This window comes from Schistocerca cancellata, chromosome 9 (assembly GCF_023864275.1).
Source record: "Schistocerca cancellata isolate TAMUIC-IGC-003103 chromosome 9, iqSchCanc2.1, whole genome shotgun sequence".
NCBI classification, from domain to species: Eukaryota; Metazoa; Arthropoda; class Insecta; order Orthoptera; family Acrididae; genus Schistocerca; species Schistocerca cancellata.
Window position 1 is genome coordinate 379,428,308 of NC_064634.1, and position 17,887 is coordinate 379,446,194.

Sequence of the window (17,887 nt, forward strand, 5' to 3'; positions counted from 1 at the left end):
ATCTAATTCACATGAGACATACCACTTACACTGAATATATCATACAGAATTAATCAAATGCACTGAAACGAAAAGATATCAGTGTAAACTGTTCAGATATCTTTAACCTCGATGTAATGAATATGTAGCAACTCAAAACAAGATTCCTTGCTTATCAATGATGAGCAGTTGCCTGAACATTTAGGCTATATGAGCACATCTTCATGCCTGATTGAAACTTTCATACTCACTGATGTTCCCTCCTATTATTGCCAAACACCTAATTCATTTCATATTAATACCTTGCAGCAGATCCTGTTCCATGACTGCTGCTATTCCCACTTACGCCATGAGAGAATCTCTGCCAGTAGCTTTCAGAAATCACAGATGGAAGCATCAGTTGCAAAGAAAGTTTGAGTCAGTCCTAGAACCATGTTCAGACAGCCATGTTTGTTTTTACAGCTTGTAAACAGTGAAACAGTGACAGTTCAATATACAGTGTTTGCCAGTGATGAAGATGAGGAAAAAATATAAGAGAAACACAATGTAAACACACACACACACACACACACACACACACACACACACACACACACACACACACACACGCAAATTAATTTCAGGCATAGTCATAACAATTTTCAAATCTTCAAATCGTAATTTTGGCTTCAATAAGTGTAGATAAATTACTGAAGCAAAATTACAATTTAAGGTGTAAGTGGTTGCAGATGACAAACTGTGAAACAAAACAGTCACTGTAGGAACATAATACGTCAGGAAAACCACACCATGTGGTAAAAATGTGTGAATTCATAATTTTTGTGTTTTTCCAAATATCTGTAATTACGATTTAAAAACTAATATTTACATGTACACAAACAGTAAAGAACATTCTTTGTCTTTAACAGCCATAAAATAAAATCCCACTGAAGATGCTGCAACTGCAGTGAAACATGTTTGGGTTAAAAAAATAAAAATAAAAAGAAAATTGTGTTTTGCTAAAGGCAGACCCTATCCAAAAAAATAAGTACTGATAATTAATGTTTACTGCTCACAATATGTAGGAATTTTTGGTTTGGATACCAGTCTGGCACAGGCCAGGCTTTCAACTGTCTCTACATATTCATGAGATCATTATATTTGTGTGGGAGATTATTTATCTGTCCATAAGAAAAGATACTATACAATTTGCAGGTCTTTGTACAACTTAAATATATATATAAGAAAATTCCAGAGATATGTTAAAATTGTAATTTTAACTCTGTTATTGTTGAATTTCCATTTTGATACAGTTTCAGGATATATTATTTATTGAATAAGATAATTTACTTACAAAATAATAAACTGAAAGATGAGATCTCTACTGATGAATCCATAAGGTGATCAGAAAAAAAATCCTTTGGGATAAAATCCACATAATTTTATACAAACTGATGACAAAAGTTACGAAATGTCTGGGACAAAAAAAGTCTCCCATTTACACATTATCGGGAATGTATCAGAACTCGTCCATATAAAAAAAACTGTATGTCCAGATGGTAGGTTGGTAATCTGTTAACACTTCAATTCTGCAGGAAGGAATATACTCTTTGAAAGAATTGGCGAAACAATGGCATGGACATCTGCTATCTGATATCTGAAATCTATTTTGAGTCTGCCCTTATTACATAGCTCTGTCAAAACTGGTCAGTTTTAAATGTGAATGTATTCTAAGGTGACTAATATTGTGTGTGTGGTTGAGTTGAAATATTCTCTTAAACTGCAGTAAGGGGGAAAACTTCAAACAGTCACATTATTCTGGGGGGGGGGGGGGGGGGGTTTGAAGAAAAAGAAAAAAAATACATTTCTAATAACAGGTTTAGGCCTATCATCAGAAGGTAACGAGAATTTCGTGTACAAATTTCTACATTTTTTTCTATAGCATATTTGTGTTTTAGAAAACCTTTTATACTGTTAGCAAGGTCTATATGTTTAATTTACTTGAGGAAAATATGTTCATTATACAGTGTGTCCCAGGAAGAATGGTCACTATATGACAGGCACAATCATCTGATGCAAGAAACTTCATATGGACATATGCCACAGTCCACCACATGTTTCCCAGGATAGAACACACTTCGTGTACATTGTTATTTATTTTCTACATTATTCAACACATTTTCAGGTTTACATAGTGTGATAATACAGGGCTTTTTACTGTATCAGTTATAATAGCAATGACATGTGGCAAGTATCCATCCGCGTTTGTTAATTTTAAGTCTTATATAACAGAGAAAATGTTTATGCGAATTATTTTAATTTTTGGAAACCTACAGATGTGTGCATTTGTTTGTTTCTTATGTTTTGTGAGGGGTACTGCTGCTAGGCAGAATCCAAAGGGATCTTCAGGCTTGCACAAAATGGTGACGTCACCACATGTAGCCTTCACAGAGCCTGAAGAAGATGCTGGAAGCTTCCCTTAGATGCTATGGCATATGTTACTCAGAAAAGAAGATAAAAGTGTTTCTGGAATTCATTATTTTAGAAAATACAGAATCCAATTTATGTGCACTGATAAGTGTTTGAAGATCTGGATAAGAATGATCTTTTTTTCTGAATGGAAATTTAAATTCTATTACACTGTCACGGGAAAGTGGTGTAGAATCTCTTGACTCCGTGAAATCATGAAAATTCGTAATACACTGTCAAATCTTGAATATTTTCAAAGCTTAAGGACCTGATAGACATTATCAATGAAAAGCGATCAGTTTCATTATTCAGGAAGTAACTAAAGTGATCATAAATTGCATGAATAATCATTTGCTAGGCTTGAGAATTTTTCAATATGGCAGCCAGACATAGCTGCACTTGCTGGTCTTGGTGTTAACAGTAATCCTTGGTTAGCACAGTAAACAAAATGCACTGATAGAGAGAATCTTTGATTGAGCTCAAATAATTACATTTGCAAGATAATATCTGAAGCACGAATACCATTCATTGCACACAATTCGACTGCTAGATCGGAATGAACCTGTCTAAATAATAATATTACTAGAGAGAATCTTTGATTGAGCTCAAATAATTACATTTGCAAGATAATATCTGAAGCACGAATACCATTCATTGCACACAATTCGACTGCTAGATCGGAATGAACCTGTCTAAATAATAATATTACTAATCTTCAGCTATATGTGAGTTGTTAGGTGCGATCTCTGGAAAGAAGGCAGCAGAATTTAGTATTGCAAATGGGCTATGTATGATACGGTCAACCAGAATATCCCATTAAGCCATTGATCCTTAATATCCCTATAAAGAGACTGCAAAGTGGCCCACACTGACATAATATCTCAGTGGTGTCTCATTTGACAGGACATCAATAATATCTCAATATGTACATCAGTTAGTTAACACTATAATATGTATTTTACAATATACCAACTGAAAAATATTAACACATTCACCTCTAAGCATTATCATACACATCACATTACATCTGTTGTACAGTTCAAACAAATGTTTGAATATCCCACCATCAACCTCAAGGCATTTGTGCACCCTTAAGAAACATTTTTGTGTTGCTTGTCCGAATGTCCGTGCACGTTCACCTAATGAGGGCAGCAGAGCTGATGATGAGATCAAGCAGGTCATCTCACATATTTACCTTTCGTTTGAACACCTCAGACTTCATCCAACACCATAAACAAAAATGTAATGGTGTAAGGTCTGGCAATCATGGTGGCCAGTTAAAATTAATGTAAGTTGTGAACTCTTCTAGCTATGACATACACCACTGTGCAGTGTCACCCATCAAATGGTTTATCACAAATCATATCTTATTAAAATCTGATTAAGAATCGGGTAAGATGTTCTTAAATGGCTTTAGAAATAAATCTGGGTGAAAACTTGGGAAATTTCTGATTTAATCATTTGCTCAGTGTTGTGGTAAAGTCATCACAGTTACTATCCATTCTATAATAACAACAGGTCTTCTACCTCTTTTCTTCATTCTTTCTTCGTCTCCTCTAAGCTCAAAGTGTTATTTGATATCATTGCATTTGTGTCTGCACTAAACTATTGCTGCTGTGACCTGTTGGTGTTCCTAATAATATACATGTAGTTGCAGTACATGCAGATTTGTTGTCTCCAAACTCTGTAGTTTTAGTACATACTCCTTTACAACTTATGTCCTTACTTAATTCAAGTTTTTGTAATCTAGGTTCCAATTTGTTAATTATTACTGACAAAACATCAATATTTTGTTAATATAAGTATGTGACACTGACATCTCAATTCTTTGCACTAATTTGTCATCTTGTGCCTTAATAACATGTACTCATTAAGTATCATCTTATTTGGTTTCCATTAACTCTAACTGTCTATCTATTTCAGAAACACGATTGAAGCCCATATGCAGTCTTGTTTCCAATGTATTTAATTTACTGTTCTGTGAGGTAGCAAACTCATTAAACTGTGTTTTTAAATTTGTATGTCTGGTGTCAATTTGCAGCAATCTGTTTTCACCTTGGGTGACATTGTCATCTATATGCATAACTACTTTATTTAAGTGAGCCAATCGTTGGAAAACTGTCTGCATTAACTCTTGCATAGTTATGCTGTGGTCTGTGTATGCCATCATATTACTCCCAACTAAAGAAAATTTATAACCATATACAGCAATAGCACAGCTGTAGTGAACTATTTCCAACATAAGTTGTCATAATAGTGGAATGGGTGTATTTGTATTTGCTGTCATGAATTAGTTGTAACTTACTGTATGTAACAGCAGTTGTCGTAACAATGGAACATATTAATGTCACAGAGACCTAATTGTGTTGTTGTTGTGGTCTTCAGTCCTGAGACTGGTTTGATGCAGCTCTCCATGCTACTCTATCCTGTGCAAGCTTCTTCATCTCCCAGTACCTACTGCAACCTACATCCTTCTGAATCTGCTTGGTGTATTCATTTCTTGGTCTCCCTCTACAATTTTTACCCTCCACACTGCCCTCCAATACTAAATTGGTGATCCCTTGATGCCTCAGAACCTAATTGTAAACAACTATATTCACAGAAGTTGTCATAACAAAATACTTCAACTTAATCTTTGTATTCATGGGGTCACAACATTGCACTTTGAAAAGAAGAAAAAATATTTGAACCTACTGAGTTACGGCATTTTGTCCATGGACAGCTGCAAAGCTGCTTGCCATTTGGCGTCATCTGCTACTCTCAGTACTGTGTGCTGCTTGGCAGGTGTTTGTTGGACTACAGCCTCATGGACAGTTGCCAACCTTCTATGCTCTGAATGACATATAGCGCCGTTCGTCATGGGTACTTTAGTTGTCTGTATGTCAGTAGATATAGATGAAATTCCTGATTGTCGCTGGATATCTCAGGGGAAATTGTCAATATAACCATTCATTACTCATAGTAGTTCGAATTCAGTCTTCACTTTTAATAAATGAACCCTGGTTGTTTGACGTATTCTTGTAATTCCTCAGCTTAAAAGCATATATTATTCAAATTTATTGCATTTTTCTTTTTGTGTCTTTAGCTATACTACCGCTTCTTGATGTTTCAGTGTCAATCAATCATTTCTCTTGGACACTGAACAGTAATGTCTGTACTGCCAAAAACTTCCTTGTTGACACTGAATCTGGTTATTTAGTTTTCAGATGGATGTAGCATTATTGCTTAATCGTGTTCCAGTTCATCTCACACAAGGGTCACCACATGTGAGGGTTCAGTTAACTTACAAATTTCCTCATCTTTGATCTTCAGGACCGAGAAGTCTGCCAATACTCAGCTCATTGATATTTCTTCTTATGTCTGTAGAAGAACTCTACTTCCACCAAAACCAGGACTCATCGACTCTGATTTCTGGGAAGTCTTTCATTGTACCTTTGATTACAAAACACGAACAGAGGTTTTACGCGCACACACACACACACACACACACACACACACACACACACACACACACACACACACACACACACACACACATGCACGCACAGCTAGTTAATATCTTTTGATATAGGGTGAAATCGGTAATTGTTTCTTACTTAAATTCTATTGTTGACTTATAAACAAATATAAATTCTGTACTAATTATAAACATTTGGAAGACGAAACACTGGCATTCTTAAAGTATTTATTTGACTCTACTTGAAAACAAGTTAGCAAAGCCAACCCTTAATTAAATCTACAGTAATTGCTAGTTTTGTCAAAAGTATTGTCTAAGTAACTATATCTGTTAAGTCCATCATTTAAACAAATAATTTGGCTTAACCCTCGTAGTAGAAAAAACTGTTAAAAAGACAGAATTTTTCTATATATTCAGTTAACTGAATGAAGAATGTTTACAGTTGTAATTTCTGTAACATCAAACAATGTATAGTTTCAGTGCCCATTATTGTGATGATATATAAAGACCGGATTTTTGGTTCCAAGATGGTCAGTCCACAGCAGAGTTTCAGACGAGAAACCTGTATTGGTTAGAACAACAATGCATCAACTTAACTGCGAAAGAGGTGTAACACAAATAGGCCGTGTGTTGAAACAATGACGGTGTCTGTTCAATATGTAGCATATTATTCTGCAAGAACTGTGTTGTTAGGTTTTTACTGCTCATAGATGTTCAACGGTAAACTATTGTAGCAGTATGCTGACGTATGTCTGCAAACTGTTAATGAGGCTTATCAAAATTTGCCAATAGTTAACTGGCCATATTAACTGTGTAATATTGCGGGGTTGTGACCAGTGAAAGTAAAGAACTATCAAATATCAAATGCAACTGTTGGCTACATCATTTAAAGTAGTCAGTGTTGAACTTCCGCCCCCCAACCCCATTTTTCAGCCTGTATAACAACGCAGTACATCGACACCGAGGACCATCAACGAAGAAATAAAGCAAGCGAACGTCACACACACACACACACACACACACACACACACACACACACACACACACACTCACACACACAGAGAGAGAGAGAGAGAGAGAGAGAGAGAGAGAGAGAGAGAGAGAGAACAATTTTAATGTTCTTGTGTTGGCACGGAGCTCGCTCATGCAGAATACCCCAGACAAAAATAATAAAACACAAGAAACAAGAGTTGTTCCCTAATAAATCCTCTTACTGAATAAGATTTACTTTGGCTACACTACCAACATTTCTGTGCAAACAACACATACAAGTCATAAGGCACTATGAATCAACATACAGAAAAAAATTCTATGCAACTATTTCAATCATCAGAATGTTGTACCATGTTTATACTCCCACATTTGTTATCTGCCACTTATGTGTCCGGTTACCTGCACAATTAACCATAACTGTGAATGAGAGAAATACGAGAGCCACTTACCAACCATTTTTGTCTTTCGCAGAAGCTCAAGATGGGTCCAAAATATACCTCCTGGGTCGGAGGGCACTTTACGGTGGAACTCAGTGGGTGTGAGGGCCAGGAGCTGCTTTCCTGTAATGGCCCAGTCCATAAGCCGCAGGCCTGCCAGGTTGAATGTACGCACTGCCCACGTAAGCCAGTGTCGCACATGTGTCACTGACCATTCTGCTGGATCTGAGAGAGACATTCTAATTATCGTCCAGGAAAGAATTTCACTTTACATACATAATAAACAGGAAAAAAGTTATTTTGTCAGTAGGAAATTTAAGCTGTTCGCGTAATTTTGAATGGCCTAAATTGTATGGAGTTGCTTTCTTTTTATCACTCTCTTGAGAAACCAATAAGTACCAGGCAATTTTTGAAGCAGAGGAAGATGATATTCCACATGTCTGCATAACTAAAATAAATTACCACTACCATTTTCATCAACACAAACATCAGCTGCAGAAGGCCTAGCAAAGAGGCAACATGAATTATCATGTTTCAGCATATAATGACTTACACTTGGATACTGTTTTGTATGTCAGGCTTCCTTCTCATACAACGTTTCTACTTTACTTTTGCCTTCATTTATGTCGTCTCCTTCCACCTTCTTCAGAAATTGTTACACCAAAGATAAAACACAGTACTTATTTTCAATCATCTCACAGCAGCAAAAATGAAATGTGTACAAATAAGTCAGCATAGGACTGAACAACAGAAGTTGCACAATAGAGGAAAGGTCACTGAAACCGAAGGGATACCCATTAGGTCCTAACAACAGTTTATCGTAGATTACTGGAACAACAGAGCATGCCACAAGGCAGGAAAAATGCACAGTTTGATCTATTCTTTAAGATACTGAAGACCTATCTCAGTAAGTTAAATTTGGCGTAGGATTACAGAATGTATTTTGTTTTCATGTGTGACGACTTTCTCGGAGACAGAACAGATGCGTAGAAATTAACATGGATTCCAAAAGCAACTGTTGTTGAAAATCAGCTTACACTGTGCATTCAAGAGCTCTACACGGCTGTAGACATCAGCACCTGTATCAATGCAGTGTTACTAGTCTCCGAGAAATCCAGCAATATAATTCTGCACCATTGCATACTACACAAAATATTTATTTACAGAGTACCACAGCAAGTGTGCAATTAAACTGAGAATTTCCAAACACATGGAACTCACTGTATCGTTTCTAATGAGGAGATATCATAAGAAGCAAAAGTGTTGTACCACAAGGATATTATTGTGTACCCCAATGGAATCTACGGAGACTTACAAATGATCAGCACTCAGTAATGACTAACAGCCGAGTTTCAACATAAATATAATGTAATGCAAATAAGATTAAATAAGAAGCTGTAAGGTTTGGCGATGACTTTGTGATCTGTCAGAGTCACCAACGGACTAGGAATAGCACATGAACGGAATAGACAGCATCTTGAAAGGAGGATATAAGATAAATATCAACAAAAGTAAAACAAGGATAATGGAATCAGATGATGCTGAGAGAATTGGATTAGGAAATGACATGCTTAAAATAATCGGCAAGTTTTGTTATTTGTGCAGCAAAATAAGGGATGATAGCTGAAGCAGAGTTGACATAAAATGTAGACTGGCAATGGCAACAAAGTATTTCTACAGAAGAGAAATTTGTTAACATGAATATAGATTTAAGTGTTAGGATGTCTTTTCTGGGGATGTTTGTATGGAGTGTAGCCATGTATGGAAGTGAAACATGGGCAATAAACCACTTAGACATGGAGAGGCTAGAAGCTTCTGAAATTTGGTGCTACAGAAGAATGCTGAAGACTGGATGGGTAGATTGGATAACTAATGAGGAGGTACTAAATAGAACTGGAGACAAAATAAATTTGTGCCACTACTTTACTAAAAGAAGGGATTGGTTGATAAGACAGATTCTGAGACATCAACAGATCACCAATTTGATTCAGAAGGATGTAGGTTGTGAAGTTATTCAGAGATCAAGAGCCCTGCACATGATAGGACAGAATGGAGAGCTGCATCAAAGCAGTTTTTGGACTGAAGACCATAACAACAAACGCAGATTAAAAAAAAAAATCTGATATTATCTGATTATATTATCAGTTACCTGTGACTGAAGTCAGTCACAAACACAAGCATTATAGGAGTATCTGTCTTGAGTCATCTAAAATGGAAGTAAAAGTAAGGTTGTCATCAACCGCACAGTTGGTGTAAACACCACAGTGATTTACAAAACACATTTCTGATTAAACTATACAATTTAGTGTCAGCCAGTTCATCGACCTGGCAGCGTGGTGTTTTTGGCTTGTACAAAAGTTCCATTAACTCCGCCTTACACAAGTTATTTTCATACTTATCCAACGGGACATTTTTTTGTACCCAGAGCAAATTATTCGCTTTCCTCCATGCAGTGTTGACGTTTTATCCATCAAGTCAGAGTGGTATGGTGCATTCTCCATTATTATTGTCGAATCCAGAGGAATATTATGCAGAACAACATTATCCTCACACCCGGTGAATTTGATTTTGGACGACCACTTTTACTGTGAATCTCATGTTCAAACGTGCTGCACTGTTTTTATTAGTGCGACGGCAACAAAAAACACTATCTCAATACGTGATTACTGCAGAACACTTCAGCACCAGAAAATATCACTGTACAACGAGAGCTAATAAACAGGGGCGAATCTAATATGCAGCACGACATGGCAGTATTTATCCGTGGCGTGGCAACAGGGGCACTTTACCAACCGAACTGCTGGTGGCACAGTAGGGAAAGCCGGCTCGCCATTGGTGTTACCTGGGCAACAGCGTCATGTGCCCTTCGCTGAGCCAAATGTCAAAAGTCACAACTAATTTTAAATGCACTATAACAATGACTAGGTTGGTGGCACAGAGGAAGGTACTGATATCAATGCAGTTCATTCAACTTCTTCTGATACAGTTAATTCTATCAGTCAACATGCCAAGAGACATTTAGAGTTAATAATTAATAGAAGTGCTGTAAACTCCTTTCCCTTGGGAAAGGATTATGAAACCTGCAAAGTGCAACACATATGTTTCCAACAGAAAAGTCTTGTTTATCAGATGAACCACATACTACATATCCAGAAATCAACACTGAATTACATTATATGTTGTGTTACGCAAAGCCATTTTAAAAAAAGAAGCTCTCTCTCTTTTGAACTTACCTGTGGGTATTTTCAGTTTTTCTTGTTCCCGTTTATAGTTGCTATCAACTACCCATCGAATAACGTTTTGAGGTTTCTGCTGTTGCTGTTCTTCTTCCTCTTCATCTTCCTCTGTTTTAAGTAAAATCAAAATTTATGTTAATATGCTATTCGGCTATGTTTAAATCTTATACACTAAATAACAGCTTCTAATACTTGCTTAGTCTTGAATTGTGTGTGCACATTTTTCAGGAATCTTTGTTATCAAGACAAAAAAGCTCTAATACAATCTATTCTCTTAAATTGAAGTAGCAGTTGTTCATCTTAAGGCTGCACAACAATATGGTTACTGGTACCCACACACTAATGATTTGGAAAGATTGAAAATAAATTACATACAAATTAAACTTATGAAAATACAATGGAAAAAATAAAATAGAAAAAATTAAAGCATTAACTGTAGATCTGGTTTTTATAATTATCTAGAGGGACATCTCTGAAAGGAAGAGTGGAAAGATAGTGAAGCACAGCTGCTGTTTCCACGTCGAGTATTATCATTCGATATAGATGGCAAGTCTCCACTAAAATGATACACTGCCTCTTTAATTATCAAATCGGGTACATTCTTCCCACATATGTCACACTGATGTTCCCACGACATCTATCACGCAAATGGCACGGCACACTACTGGATGCAGCTATATCACGGACAAGTAGTGTGTTTTAGTGACTGCAGCTTGTTATTTCTAACTTCCAACAACTTATTCTGTCACTGAAACACAATCCAAATCACTTTGTATCATGATTACTAATAAAGTCTGATCAGTATACTTTGCTGCTATGCGCAGGCTCGATTGTGTAGCAACACAGAGCTACAGTCAAGTGGCACGGCTCACGCTATGGCCCTGTGGTGTGTGGTTCAAATCACTCGCCTGTGCTGTACTCGTTTATTCTGATATATGAGGCAAACACATTAAACATACTCAATACAAATAACAATTATTCTCACGTGGACAATGACAATTATGAGAGACAATGATTGACATACGAACAATGGCGATTTACACACATACAATGTTGATTATGATTCTTCTTACCAGTGTTGAAGCTATCTGGATAGCTCCGGGGCAGTCTCCATGTGAGGCACCGAGAAGATCATCTCAGTTAATTATTGATTTGGGTGCAGCATACTTGTATTTTGCCTCATATGTTTACTAATTGTTTTGTTACCTTTGGTTATTGTCAGGGAAGTATTTTAGAGAAGGTACCATGATGTTGGGGTACAGCTGAAAGTGTTTCTTCCTGACTATCGTGAGGTATATTTCTGCTTCTTTGACTGGATTCACAGTTTTAATGAAAGAGACATTATTTGTTCATAAAACATTTAATGCGTCTGACTTGGCTAAAAAGGACTTAGGGTCAATCGTATTATACTAGTGATGTGCCACTGACCTTGTCTACAAGCAACAGGAGACAATTTGGTCCAGCAGAAGGTATTTTTACTTTTGAAAGGTCATAATACAACAGACGAGTTTAGATTAATACTGCCAGATAATGTTACGCTTACACCAACAAAGTAAAAACGTATTGAAGATAACTCACGAATTTCGTCACCCAGCTCGATATCCTCAGCTGGTTTCAGCACATCGACAATGTTTATTTTCCTAATGTCTCCATCAATTTTTATTTGCACATTAATTTGGACTAGTCCTTCACCCTGAACACATTGATCAACCAAGTTCTTGTGACTCTCAAGCTGCAAAAAACAAATATTTATATTACTCTTACAATAATGATATCTTAAAATTACATTTCCTATGATGAAGTAATAAACTTCACTTACAAATAATATTAAATAAATTATTAATTACATAACTAACTTCTTTACAAGGATTCCTCCAGCCTTCTGTGAGTTCTCTCTCTGAGCCTTCGCTTTCAATGATAGAACCTCTTAATCCATAAAAATATAATTTACTGCCACAATTTTGCACAGCTGGCAGCAACAGAATAATTTCTGCTCTTACTTTGATCAACTTAGTATCACATAAAGACCTCCTGAACAGCAGTCATATCAGAACAGACCAATGACATAGCACACAGTCAATTTATATGGTTTCTTTTATGCTCAATATTTCAATGATTACTCTAGCTCTCTTCACCTGGTGCTATGGGCAATGATTTCAGTTATCACAGCTTTGGCCCAGCAGACTGTGGAGGTTATAAACACTTGCTTCATAAAATGGTACAGATCAGTTCAGCCACGCACTGTCTCTAACGGTAATGTTCAGTTCTGGACTTTGCCTTGCAAATGCATATTTTATTTCAATCAAAGTCAGAAATTTTCTGAGTGAGAATCACTCTCTCACTGTTTAATGGTTTGGATAACTTTAATCTCTTTAGAGATATTATTAAATTGAGTTTGGCACCATAACTTGATACTGATGAAATAAGCACAGGAGTTCACTACAGAAAACAATAGAAAATTGCTATGTAATTGGGGTGCCTAGGAGTAACTAATAGCATTTTACAATGACATGCTAGGAAGAGCTGTTAACTTGAACAATTGTAAACTTTTATTTCCCTCGTGTGACACCCCAAGGATCACTATACTTTGCCAAGCATTGTGTGACGATGCAATCAAAACGGGTAATGGTAAATGATTGTGATTATTGATGAAAAGAAGAAAAAAATATTTCAATGTAGAAACACATGATAAAAGCAAAGCATAATTCTCACCACATCCAAATGAGTAAAGTGAATTTTCTCTATCATTTCATAATGCTGATGCTATTTTTAACTCATTTAGCAGCAGTAATGAATATCCTGTGAAACACTGAAACTTGGATTTCAAGAATCTAAATGAGTCGACACCAATTAAAAATGCCTGTTTTCGGGAGAAGAAAATTGCTTGAAGGAGTGGCTAAGCTTTTTATCCAGAGGGAAAAGTGTGGCTGCACTGAAAAAAGTTTTGTAAGAAGAATTTGAATCCACAAACTGTTCTCTCTATGAAAGAAAAAATAATAAGTCTCTTCGAGAACATTTTTTCCTAATTAAAGATTGCCAGCCATACTGACACTGACAACAGTTCTCTATTCCTGTATGTGGTAGATATAGAAGACGATTCAGACAAAATGCGTCTACTTTATTAAAGGGGAAATATGAAAGTGTGGAAGGAAAAATAACAGCAATAGCAATTTCAGGAACTCCAATAACAAAGATACTAAAGATTCAATCAACACAGACACCAGAAGTGCAGCTTAGGAGCCAAAACAAAGTGTTTCAGTACTGGTGCCAGCATCCACAGGCCACGTGACTGCAGCCAGAAGTAGAAACGAAAAGAGATGCTTCACTGCAATGAGTTTGTCTACAAATGACATAAAATCATTAAATGAGTTTGCAATCATTGTCAATAGTCATATAATTGTCCATGCTGATCACAATCAAGATGGACAGTTATAATGAAAAGTGCCAATGTGTTTGGCCACATCGCACCTGGATGCAAAAAAGGAAAAGAAGGAAAAACAAAAGGACAGTGAATGTAAACAATGACATGAAGAGCATTAATAACTGCAAATGTAAAAATGATTAAGAAACCATTAACAGTTGCACATTTAAAGTGTCTGAACATGTAACCAAGAGGTGAAGGCACTGATTAACTTTGGAAGTCAATATAGCTCGACAAAATGTTAATGAGACAATGGAATTTGTAAATAAAAATAAGAAAAATGTTGTTACTAGCAAGAAACAAATTAAAAACCTCACCAAAATAAGACTTACATGCTATTATTTTAATATGATAAATATTTTCCTTTAATAAACAGTGCTTGGAAATCATTGACTATTCAAAAAGTTCCTTTGAGAATTATGTCATACTGGTCTAGGAAATTCATGCATGAGCACTGACAGTCATATTCTATAAGTATGAGGAAAATCAAAGAGAGCCACTTTGTAAAATTACCTCTCGTGAGTCCAGTGACTTACCATGGCTTAATGTGGGATTCGGATGGGCAGATTTAAAGGTTTTCCTGCCAATGGAACAGGTGAGAAGACAAGAGGAGCCAAATAATGCACAGTAATTTTTGTTTGTTCATGAAGTAGACGCGAGTTAAGCATGAGAAACACCAAATAAAAAATAAATTTAATCTGAGTTGAAAATAAAATGCAAAAGCAAAAATTCACTAAATGCAAAATTACAATACCGTTTGGGCATCTTGCAACCAGAAGCTATATTCTGTGAGTGAAGTATTTAGCCTTTGTTCCAGTAGGGAACGAAGCTTGGACAAGGGTTCCCGTATATCCATATGTTGCACGAGGATGTCATCATCATCTCTGCAGTCAGAAAACAACCAATTAGGAGAATTACAAAACACCTGAATCTAAATACACACTAAAATTAAGAAAGTGAGCTTTATGAGTACAGTGCACATGGCTGAAAATGAAATATGTTAGTTGCCATGTCACTTAGTAGTGTGATTGGGACTGAAAACAGTTATTTAAAAGACTGAAGACTTTTTTTTCAATTTCTAGAAATATATACAATAATAACACAATTATTATAATATTATAGTTGTAGTAGAATTATTATGGGGAATTTGAATTGTTTCATTATAAATATTTCTTACACTGGATAGGCCTACACCCAAACTAGATTAGCACTCTGCTTTATCTTGTTGATCAAATCCCATCAAATCCAAAGTTTTGGGTAAAGGTTATACAGAAGAAGAGGCATCAGATAACTCTACAGTCACGAATAATAACAGTGTAACTGCGTAACTGGGTCATTTTGAGCTACAAGAATTATAAGAACAAAATTTATGGATGTAATAAAAACATAACATACCAGTACTGTAACTATAATAGCACTGCAAATTGCTACTATTAAGTCATCATCTTTGAAATACCAATGCTTTCTTATGCAACTGCTTTCTGATTTACTGCTCTTCTAAGTTACATTGCTTGCTGCTGCAGTGTTACTTTTTCAGAATGATTATGTAGAAATCTACAACAAATTCCGAAGTTTATTATACACACTCTTTCTGGCGTATTACTTGTAGATTTATTCTAAAGAAAAAAAAATTTCTGCTGTTCCCAACCGTTTATTTTCTTGACTTGCTTCTGCCTTGTTTTGGGTACTTATCAAAACTTCCATCCATTCTGTGTCCAACTATTTACCTTTGTGTAGTATCATTTTTCATCTTGGATGACTTCCAGCTTGCAGTAGCCGGTTTTTCATGGTGATGCTCTGCATTTTGAATGAATAAAGAATGTGTTTTAGCTAGGGTGAATTTCTATCCCAGCATGCTACATAATTACATCATAGACCCGCTGGCATGTGAAACTTGATTCCTCTTTCATATCCTCGGAGACTCTTTGTTTACAGAGAAAACCCCATTCTACGTTGATACTACTATGAGGAAAACAAAAATCAATTCCTTCTTCCAAATGAACTGACCATTTTTTTTCTGAGGAAGCTGTAAGTTCACAATGGATCTATTATTTTTGGGCTTGTTAAAAGTGCATGGAACTCATGCTTTAAGGTATCAGTTCTACAAAAACCTAATACTGATTCATTTCAGCATGTAGGGAACATGTATCTAAACATATTCAAGTTATGTAATGAACAATTCAAATAAGATTGGGCTCAAGACTTGCTGTAACTTTTATGAACAGACAGGTCTACAAATATCAGAGGAATCTTTTGGAGATGAATTTTTGAAGGAATGCGTGACACTCTTCCTATAACTGAAGCACTGACACTGTCTTAATGTTGACCATAATTTACTAGTTATAAACTGCAGATTAAAATTGAAGTAGCAAAATTAAAGAGACAGGACCACTATAAATTGAAAGAACCAACAATTGGTGAGAGGAGTTGATGAGAGTTTCAAAGGCAGCTTCAGGCAATGATTGACTGAAACAGAGAACAGGTATGTTAAAGACAAATGGGTAGGTTCGAAAGATGAAATAGTGAAGGCAGCAGAGGATCAAATAGAAAAAAATAGTAGGCCAAGAAGATAACACCCATGATAACGAAGTAAATTGACAAAAGGGAAAAATATAAAAATGCAGCAAATAAAGAAGCCAAAAGGGAATCCAAACAATTAAAAAATTAGAGTGATGAGCAATGCAAAATGACACAACAGGAATGACTAGAAAAGGAAAGCAAAGCTGTAAATCATGTATTACTATGAGAAAGATAGGGATAATGCCTATACCAACGTTAAAGAAACCTTTGGAGAAAAGAGGAACAGCTGCAGAAAAGTCAAGAGCTCTCATGGCAAAAAAAGTATTACGCAAATGAGGAGAGGCTGAAAAACAGAAGGAATACATAGAAAGGCTACAAAAAGTAAACTAATTTGAAGTAGAACACTCCCTCAGAAAAATTAAGATGTATGGCAGAACATTATATGAAAGAACTATTCTATCAGGAATGCAAGATATATGAGAAAAGCAAAATATCCTCAGACTGCAAAAAGAATTTAATAGATATAATTATAAGAAGACAAGTCTGCATATTACATGGCTGTAAAATAATGACAACAATTATTTACAGAAGAATGGTAAGACTGGTAAAAGCTGACTTCCATGAAAATCAGTCTGGATTCTAGAGAAATGTAGTAATGTGTGAGGCACAAAGTGATTAAAAGAAGTTATGCAGAGAGAAAGAGGTGTGTATAGGATAGACTAGCATATGGAGCGGCACCAAACCGTCTTCAAACTGAAGAACACAATAAATTTTTTTAACCATCTTGAGTTGTTTACAAGTATCAAACCCAAAATAAACAAATACTGCTGGGAGCAAATTACTTTGTTGATGGGACACATTATGACACCTCAGGGTGGGTGGGGGTGGGGGGGGGGGGGATGTGGCAAAGATATTAAAAGACAGACTGAAGAAAGGTGAACCTAAGTTTATGGCATTTGTAGATTTACAGGATTTTGACAATGCTGACTGTAAAACATGTGTTGAAACTCTGGAGGTTACAGGGATAAAACATATGGAGAGAAAGATTGACCACAACTTGTACAAAAACCAGACTGCAGTTATAAGCATCAAAGGATATGAAACCGAAGTAATAGTTGAGAAGAGAGTGACACAGGTTGTAGAATATACACTCCTGGAAATGGAAAAAAGAACACATTGACACCGGTGTGTCAGACCCACCATACTTGCTCCGGACACTGCGAGAGGGCTGTACAAGCAATGATCACACGCACGGCACAGCGGACACACCAGGAACCGCGGTGTTGGCCGTCGAATGGCGCTAGCTGCGCAGCACTTGTGCACCGCCGCCGTCAGTGTCAGCCAGTTTGCCGTGGCATACGGAGCTCCATCGCAGTCTTTAACACTGGTAGCATGC

The 17,887-nt window shown here is 36.3% G+C and overlaps 1 protein-coding gene across 3 annotated transcripts in view; it reads right to left on the reverse strand.

Annotated features, from left to right (window-relative positions):
* The window catches only part of LOC126100496 (DNA-binding protein Ets97D-like), a 62,840-nt gene that overhangs the window by 16,922 nt on the left and 28,031 nt on the right, over positions 1–17,887 (reverse strand). For all 3 annotated transcript variants that reach the window (XM_049911107.1, XM_049911106.1, XM_049911105.1), the window contains 4 exons: positions 14,726–14,855; positions 12,129–12,282; positions 10,548–10,658; positions 7,327–7,539 (listed from right to left, as the gene is read on the reverse strand). In XM_049911107.1, the coding sequence (XP_049767064.1) occupies positions 7,327–7,539; positions 10,548–10,658; positions 12,129–12,282; positions 14,726–14,855 (608 nt within the window). The remainder of the gene's footprint in view (positions 1–7,326; positions 7,540–10,547; positions 10,659–12,128; positions 12,283–14,725; positions 14,856–17,887) is intronic.